This window comes from Euphorbia lathyris, chromosome 3 (assembly GCF_963576675.1).
Source record: "Euphorbia lathyris chromosome 3, ddEupLath1.1, whole genome shotgun sequence".
Lineage (NCBI taxonomy): Eukaryota > Viridiplantae > Streptophyta > Magnoliopsida > Malpighiales > Euphorbiaceae > Euphorbia > Euphorbia lathyris.
The window spans coordinates 8,656,782-8,666,357 of NC_088912.1; the positions used below are offsets into that span (position 1 = coordinate 8,656,782).

General features: G+C 33.6%; 1 protein-coding gene and 1 long non-coding RNA gene across 2 annotated transcripts; one reads left to right on the forward strand and one right to left on the reverse strand.

Moving 5' to 3' along the window:
- Positions 1-5,845: 5,845 nt before the first annotated feature.
- LOC136223796 (uncharacterized) lies at positions 5,846-6,587 on the reverse strand. Its single transcript, XM_066011970.1, has one exon. The coding sequence runs from the start codon at positions 6,456-6,458 to the stop codon at positions 5,913-5,915; it is 546 nt and encodes a 181-aa protein (XP_065868042.1). The 5' UTR covers positions 6,459-6,587; the 3' UTR covers positions 5,846-5,912.
- A 1,522-nt stretch (positions 6,588-8,109) lies between these two features.
- Positions 8,110-9,353, forward strand: LOC136224158 (uncharacterized). The gene is made up of 3 exons (XR_010686309.1): positions 8,110-8,245; positions 8,330-8,416; positions 8,603-9,353. It is a non-coding gene; the product is annotated as an uncharacterized lncRNA (long non-coding RNA).
- The last annotated feature ends 223 nt before the right edge of the window (positions 9,354-9,576 follow it).

A 9,576-nucleotide genomic window follows, 5' to 3' on the forward strand; every position in this document is an offset into this window, starting at 1 on the left:
AAAACCACTCAATTTACCCCCTCCTCTCCATCGTGGCGCTGACCTGGCAAACGTCTGGTTCTCAAAACGCCAAACGCGCGTGAAGGCTGATTTTTTCTTCTTAAACGGTAAAATCCGTAACGGTAAATTCCAAAATTAGTCTCTTGCTCCATCTTCACTTCTTCTATATCTTACTTCTTCTCATCGATTTCTTCTGCGCAGTTCTTCTCTCTCTTCGATTTCATCTGGTTCGTAACTTCCAACACTGTCCTACCACCATGATGTAAAAATACCCTTAAATCCCCCATTTTGATACCTGACAAAAGCAAAAGGTCACAATTATAAGATTCTTTGTCATGAACAGACAAATCTATTGATAAAAGAATACCATCACAGCAAAAGCAACTGAAATCGAATAAAAAACTAAAATTTGACAACTCATTTGCCCTATCAGTTAACAAATCAACCACATGCATAGATTCTTTTAACCCTTTATCATTTGCCCTCTGAGTTCATACAATATCATAAAAAAACCTAATTCCCGATCACATCTAATGACAGCCAAGAAAAGCAATAAGAAGATAATAATGCTAAATACATCACTAACCAGTATGAAGAATTTAAGCTTTGCATGCACTGAATCCCCAAAACCGAAGATGTTCGCGATCGAACTCGGTTCACGATCAAAGTCAGTTCACGAGCAAAACCAGTCCACGATCAAAACCAGACCACAGTCAAAACCAGAAACCCAAATTCGTGATCGAAGTTGATGGAACTTTTGAATAATAGAGAAAGACATTGAAGTTTTCAGATGAATCGATAGGATTTTGCTTCCATTATTCTGATCGTAATCGTAAATGAAAATGGCGAACTGAGGATTAAACTCTTATTTGGGGTAATTTTTATAAAAAATTACCCCAGTAGACCTGGTTGGGAAATTTTTCCCCAAAAGAGGCTGTTTCCCAACCAAGGTTAGTTATTCATTTTTTTTGAATTTCTTTTACCCACTACGGCGCCATAGGCGCCGTAATGGGCTTGTGGACAGGAATCTTCCTGTCCACAAGTGGGGGCAGTGGCTTGCCACTGCTCCCAACAAATATAAAAAAAAAATTTATTTTATAAAATTAAAAATAAAAATAAAATTTATAAAACAATTATAAAAAAGAAATTTAATTTATTACTTTATAAAAATAACATTATATATTATAATAATATTATTAATGCATTAAATATTTTCTTGTGTTAGTATGTACTAAATATTTAACGTATACGTTTCAAGTGAAGTACAAATTTAGTCATAACGTATGAAATTGTACAAATTCAACACTAACGTTTTTTTTAAGGAAGTTAATTTTAACCAAACGCTATCGAAAATTTAATTTATTATTTTATAAAAATCAAATTATATAAAAATCATACTAATATTGATTGAATTTGTACAATTTGCAAGTAATATCAATTTTAACCACACACTACTAAAAATTTAAAAAGACTTCTTTGACTGTTATTTAACTATATCAGACATTCTAAACTAGTTTGTCGATAAATTGAAACACTTCCATATATTTTTTTAACTATATTAATAATACAGTAAAATATTTTAGACAGTTTCAAAAAACTTGTCTAAAATATTTTACTGTGTTTATACTTACAAAAAAAAATATATGAAACTGCTTCAATTTATCGACAAATTGGTTTAGAAGGTCCGATGTGGCTAAATAACAGTTAAACAAGTCTTTTTAAATTTTCGGTAGTGTATAGTTAAAATTGATATTTCTGGGAAACGTTAGTGTTAAATTTAGACAATTTAAAAAAAAATGTGATTAATTTATATATATAGCAGGTTTAGTTTTTTAAACTGACTAAAATATTTTACTATGTTATTAATATAGTTACAAAAAAATGTATGAAACTGCTTCAGTTTACCGACAAACTGGTTTAGAATGTCTAATGTGGCTAAATAACAGTCAAAAAAGTCTTTTCAAATTTTCGGTAGCGTATGGTTAAAATTGATCTTGCGTGGAAACGTTAGTGTTAAATTTGACAAACTGATTTAGAATGTCTGATGTCGTTAAATAACAGTTAAACAAATCTTTTCAAATTATCGGTAGCGTATGGCTAAAATTGATCTTGCGTGAAAACGTTAGTGTTAAATTTACACAATTTCATACGTTGAAGCTAAATCTGCACTTCGTTTGAAACGTTAAGATTAAATATTTAATAGATTACTAATAATTATGAAATAATAAATTAAAACTTTTTTATATTTATTTTATAAATTTTATTTTTATTTTTATTAAATAATAAATTAAAGTTTTTCTTGTAAAAAAAAAATAAAGTTTTTTTTTTATTTGTGTGGGCAGTGGCGTGAAGCCACCACTGCCCACACTAATTGACAGGAATGCAAAGATTCCTGTCAATTGCTCGTTACGGCGCCAAAGGCCCCGTAATGAGGAATTAATTTTTTAAAAAAATATTTATTAGTAACCCTGGTTGGGAAACAGCCCTTTTCAGGAAAAAATTTCCCAACCAGGGCTAATGGGGTAATTTTTATAAAAAATTACCCCAACTAAAGGGTTAATCCGAACTGAAGCGTTGTATGTTTCAAATCAATAAAAGGCAAAAATGTCAATTCCATAGACTCGTTGACATGGCAAATATCTTTTTGACAAAATTGCCACGTGGGTCAAAGTCAAGCGCGTGTCACGGGACAATTATTTTTCCTCGTCAATGGAGAGGAGGGGTAAATTGGGTGGGTTTTTGAAAGTTTATGAGGTCAATAGGTTGTCCCTTAAATTTAGAGGGTAAAATGAAAAAAAAAAAGGATAAATTCAAGAGGCTACGTATATATTAAACCTTTTCAAATTCTTTATTGCTCAACCACATAGATTTAGGATTAATCATGTCATTTTAAATAAATTCATTTCGATATTTGATTGAAACTTTTTTTTTTATTGTTTCACTGTAATTGTATTCTATAATTCATCAAAGAGCTTGTTGATAATTTGGATTATATTCATGAAATGTGATATGAACCCACGAAGAATGGTGCCTTAAAAAACCTAATAACTAAATTTGATTTTGAGAAAATTATTGTCTTTAAATTTTATTACTAATTAGTGATAAAATAATGCATATATAAAGTATATCTGACAAGATTCATGATCCAGAATACAGTTTAATAAATTATTTCTCAAATTAACCAAACTTATCAATAATAATTGTTCTTGATTGCCAACGTTATGGATAAAATTGCATCATTTTAGATGTTAGGGGTAAAATTGCTCCTAACTATAAACGTTAAGGGTATTTTTGCACCTTATCCCTAAATTTAGGAACTTAACTATGACCCTTAAAAAAAGTTTAGGGATTAATGAGGCAATATGTAAGTTCAGAGAGCCAATCAAGTTTTTTAGACAAGTTTAATGGACAACTGATGTATTCAGGGGCGGATACAAAGGCTCCAGCCGCCGGAACCACCATGACAACGAGTAGTTTCGCCCTCCCTATTCCCACAAAATTTGATGTTATGGTGGTTCCGGTTCTTCTATCTTCAAGAAATTCAGATCGAGTGTTGAATTAGCACCCAACAGTTAGTCCATGTTCTGACCATCTCTAAATCCAAAATTTTATTTTTCTTTTGCGTGTTAAACCTTATTAAATCCAAATTTCTAATTTTTTTGGTCTATTAAGACATCTTAAATCCAAATTTATGTATTTTTCTTTTGTCTATTAGCCTTTTTTAAATCTGATTTTTTTTTGTTAGACACAATACTTTTTACATATTAAGAATCTTAAACATAATGTAACTTAATTTTAGGCTTAATATACTATTTGCCCTCTGAACTTGTCCAAAAACTCTGATTGGCCCCCTGAACTTTTAAAGTGTCCCGATAAAACCTTCAACTTGCATAAAATGTTTAATTAGCCTCCCAAACTTAAGTAAAATGTAATCATTTTATAATTCGGTTGCAAAAAAAAGTAAGTTAAATAAGGAAGATGTATTCCACCAATTTTAGAATATTATTACATAATTTAAAAATAGATTAAAAATGAAGTTATTACTTGTTCAATTATAAAACTTGTTTTCTCTAATATCAGAACTACATACCCCGATCTTGGTCGTTTTATTTTTTTTTAAACGCGTACAATACATCTTCCCTATTTAACTTACCTTTTTTGCAACCGAGCAATCAATTGATTACAATTTGCGCAAGTTCAGGAAGCTAATTGAACATTTTATGCAAGTTGATGAGGCTATTGGGATATTTTGAAAGTTCAAAGACCCAATCAAGTTTTTTGGACAAGTTTAAGGAGCAAATGATGTATTAACCCTTAATACATTGATATTTAAAAATTGGTTCTTGGTCACTCAAATTATAACACGTATATACGGAAAAAAATGTGAATAATTCGATTTAGAAAAAAAAAATTACACACGATATATAAAATGGCCCTCCAGCCGAACAATCATGTATTCACCAACCCTTTAAAAAAATTCTAGAGAGAGAGTCCCACTTCTCTCTAGAATTTGCCCCTGGTGTGGGTTTCGTCCTTTCTTCCTCACTGATCTACTCCTCCCCCTTTCTCCTTTGTAGTGGGTTTTTTCCTACCTTCTTCTTCGCCTACCTGAACTACTTCATCTTCGGTTTGTTTTCAGTTTCACCGACTGCCATCCCTCGGATCTGCTTCTTCTCGGTTAAATGAAGAGGTTTAGGTTGACAGGGGTTGTTGGACGACCTAGAATGAACTTGGGATCTCTTCGATTTCGGGTGGAGCATCACCGTCTCTGGCCGGATCTGGCGGATTCTTGGAAGGTAGTAGATCGTGGGAAGGGGAGACGGACAAGTACTCTCTTTGACGGTTCTCTTTTCAACGGTTTCCTTGCCTTCATCACTATGTCGGTTGTTATTGCTCAGGTTTCAGTACCTCCGTGCAACCATATATGGTTAGTACGAGATTTTCGGGTCTGTTCCTGGGATCTTCCTTTCTAGCCGACTAATGAAGGTCAAGAGGTTCAGAAAGATTCGTACCAGCTCAAGGATCGGGCTTCTAAAGTGTTTTGCCTTTTCACTGATCTCATTCGGGTTGTTTATGACCTTAATGTTAAATCTGTTGTTGGAATTTTGTCCGTGATATTTAGATCCTTGTTAACTTTGTTTCGATACTTTATTGTATCTGGTTTATTTCCGTCAGCGAACCGGGTTATCGTTTCTATTGTTCGGACACCGGCTCTCAGTCTGGCTGTCTATTGTACGTGAATGATTTGATTTCTTAATGAATTGTTTCTTTGTGTCAAAAACAAAAAAAGAAATATCAATCTTTGGCCGGATCTGGCGGATTCTTGGAAGGTAGTATATCGTGGGAAGGGGAGACGGACAAGTACTCTCTTTGACGGTTCTCTTTTCAACGGTTTCCTTGCCTTCATCACTATGTCGGTTGTTATTGCTCAGGTTTCAGTACCTTCGTGCAACCATATATGGTTAGTACGAGATTTTCGGGTCTGTTCCTGAGATCTTCCTTTCCAACCAACTAATGAAGGTCAAGAGGTTCAGAAAGCTTCGTACCAGCTCAAGAATCGGGCTTCCAAAGTGTTTTGCCTTTTCACTGATCTCATTCGGGTTGTTTATGACCTTAATGTTAAATCTGTTGTTGGAATTTTGTCCGTGATATTTAGATCATTGTTAACTTTATTTCGATACTTTATTGTATCTGGTTTATTTCCGTCAGCGAACCGGGTTGTCCTTTTTATTGTTCGGAGACCGGCTCTGAGTCTGGTTGTCTATTATACGTGAATGATTTGATTTCTTACTGAATTGTTTCTTTGTGTCAAAAAAAAAAAAAAAAATATCAATTATCATCCGTAAATCACAATAATCACTCCTTTCAATGAAATTTGGATCCAACAAAAATGACAAAAAAATATTGTTAGATCAAGCAAGAAAAACATGGGACTTATTTTCTTGATCAACCACATCTAGAAACAAAGGATCAACGGTCACATGGCTATCCACGTGGATCTTACACCGGTGGTCCCACCACAACACTCTCGCCGCCCCTTCAATGTTCACTTCCGCATCCAGCACCATTTCCCGAGCAGCGACGTCGCCGAGAAACTTCGCGGCATGGTGAGCCATCTGCAGACCGTCGAGCCGAGCTGGGAGCCGCAGCAATTTACAAGACCTAGCCGGCTGAGAATCGGCCGCGACCTGAGCGGAGCCGAGGACAGAGCCGTCGTAGATGATGGACATGGTGGCGGCGGAGTAGTTAATGGAGGTGAAATTAGGGTTAGTGACGTGAACGGTGAGGAGTAGCTCGGTGTCGAGGACGGGGAGGTTGAGCTTGAAAGAAGTGAAATCGATGGAGATTAATTTGAAGATTGGGTCTTTAGGTCTTGCACTGAGGAGAGTTGTTACCGCCGTCGCTGACACTGCTCCGGCGAAAGCTGCGGTCCAGCTCCATTTGACTTTTTTGCCCATGGATTACGATGGAAAATCACACTCCTAAATCTTCGATTGAACTGTAGGAGAGGACAATAAAGGTATTAACTTTTGGCCAAATGTGGGAGTATAAAAGGCTCTCTTCTCCATTTCTTAAGCCCTTGAAAAATAAATTATTGGTTGGGTTTGGTAATAAATGATATAATAATTGAGGGAAATATATATATATTTTTTGGTATTATATTCATTTTGGCTTTCAAACTAAAACTTTAAGATCAATTGGAAAACTAAACTATTAAAGTCATTAATTAAGGTCCTGTTTGGGAATTACTCCTTCCGTTTCATAATAATTGTCGAGAAAATTTTTTTGTTCAAATTATTTGACGTTTACACTTTTCAATGAGCATTAAATGTGTTTTTTCCAACTTTGTCCTCATATAATGAAATGAAAGAAATTTACAGAGAAATTTAAGCATTAATTGCAAAAGGATAATAAGGTAATGTTTAACTACTTTTTAGGCTAATTAATAGGTTTCTTAATATGTGTGTAGAAACCTTAAAAGACAATTAAAATGAAACAGAGGGAGTAGCTATTAGCTGATTACATTAGCTGTTAGCTGATTACATTAGCTGATTTGACTAGCTGTTTGTGTAGATATGTTTGGTAAAAATCAGCTGATTGATAGTAGCGGTTTGTGCAAAAAGACGAATAAATGCATTAATTTTGGTGCAGGAGAAGAGGGAGTCTATCTATTAGGGTTAAAGAAGTCCATTAATTTTAATATTGCAAAACGCTAATTGAAAAAGCTCATAAAAGGAGCTTTTTCTAAATTAGCGTTTTCATTCCAAAACTCTCTCTCTCAAACCTCTCTCCACCAAACACTCCAATCAGCGGTTTCGGTAGTCAAACCTCCAAAGTTGGTCAAAACCGATCTTTTTATCCAAAAATGCTCTTTACCAAATAGGGCCTAAGTCTTTAAACTAAGCAAAAATTATCAATTGAGTCAGCATTCTATCCTACAATCAGAAACTATGAATATTTGATATAAATTGTAATAATCTCTGTGTTGGTTCAAAATAGGTTTGGAGAAGAAAATCTGAAACTGTTCAATCGAATGATATTTGATATGGCTTCAATTGGTGATTTTTATTTAGAATGAGAACTCGATTGATGATATTTTGTAATTCAGGAATCTGATTTATGATTTTAATAGTTTAAAATATTTTAAAATAAATGGGTAGTATGCCTATTTTTTATATGAATAATAGAGAGAAATATTGATAAAAGAGATCAATTTAATACATTATTAAACAAAAAGTATATATATTTTATCCATGGGTATGTATCAACTAGTTAAACCCATTACATACACGAGTATTATATTATTATTATTATTTTTAAATAATAAATAATTAGTTTTTGTTTAGTAATCTATTATATCTATTATATGTATATAAAGTGTGGAACAAAAATAACACTTGGCATAATTATAGAGTATTTGATTATGTGTTAAAAGAAGAGAGTTTTTGATAATGTGTAGTTTTGTTGTTTTATTAGAATAATATTAATTAATTACACAAAAAAAAAAAAAAAAAAATTAGTGTGGGTAGGTGGCTAAATTTAATCTTTTATATGAATTTATATGTATCTTCTACGTTCTGCTCAATTACTAATTAGCAAGAAGATAATTATGCAGTCTTTTCTTTCGTTCAAACTTCTATCCCCAATCTACCGCTTTCAACTACCTCTTTATTCCGGTTCCTGTATTTTGCTCTCTCCCTCAGTCTGCAATTCAACTCCTTAAATCGCCTCATTTCAGCGATGGGTAGGTGGCTAAATTGATTGTCAATCACCCTATGTCTTTTCTTATCTCTAAAATCCTGAAAATTGAACTAAATTGTGATTCCAGTTTCGCCCAAATGTTAACAAGGAACCTGGAGCTGCACTCGTCCTCTCCATTGAGAAGCTGTAGGAGATTCAAGATGGTCTCGGAAAGGTAAGCGATTTACTCTCTTTCAAATCCCAACCCGCTATTTTATGTAACTAATTTCAGAGGCGGAACTAAATTGTATTCGTCCTCTCCATTGATTTTCTATTTGAGCTGTTTTATTGTTATCCAATTTTATGATGTTCAGTTTCTTTTTCCCCTTTTTTTTAACTATAACTGATTCGTGTTCTTTAGTGAGTAGATTTGCAGAACTGAATGTGCTAATGGAGTAGAAAAGTGGGAAAAAGATTTCAACCACGGAGCATACATAGGGTGGAGTGGAATACGAGATTCGGTTCAGCTCAAAAGAATGAATGTGAAGGATTGCAAAATGATGCAAGAAATTGTAGCCATTGCAACGGATGGAGTGGAATACGAGATTCGGTTCAGTCAACTAGAACATTTGGGACTTGATGATCTGCCATGCCTCACAAGCTTTTGCTCAGGAAATTATGCTTTTCATTTTCCATCTTTGAAAGAAGTGATGGTTACAGGATGTCGCAAGTTCCAACCGCACCAAAGCTAAGGAAAGTTAAAACAGGAAGACAAGAGTATGACTGGGAATGGGAAGACAGCCTTAACAAAAGCTTGTGATTTCAACCACCGAGTTTATTCATATGAAATGCATACATAGGGTTGGATTTTATGGTCAACTAAATGAACTTTTTATTTCATTTTTTTTATAGTATAAATTTCTCTGGATAGCATGCTAGCATAGGCTGCTTGCTTCAATTTGATGGTTGTTGAAATTAACTTCAAAATGCCTACTTAGGAACAAGGCACAAAAGAGTGTGCTTGCTTTAACAGAGAGGGAAATAGAGGAAGAGTAGGGAGAAGAAGATTTTGGCTTCAAATGAAGCCTTTTGAGCTTGTGCTTTTTTTATCCATTGGTCATCTCTATGTAGCCATTTTTCTCTATTAATTTAATTATATACTGATGTTCTTACAAGTGGAATATACTATTTCCTAGCGTTTTTGAGTTTCGTATCTGTCTCTTTTCATTTAAAGATTATTTTATGAAGGTTAATGTGTAAAGAACGTCATAAAAATATATAATTTTTATAATTTCGAGACATTTTTTTGCATTTTTTTAATGAAACAAAATTTATGCCACTAAATTAAAGTCTGCCTTTAAAAACAAGGCTGCTTGGACCATTTGTGCCTTCAAA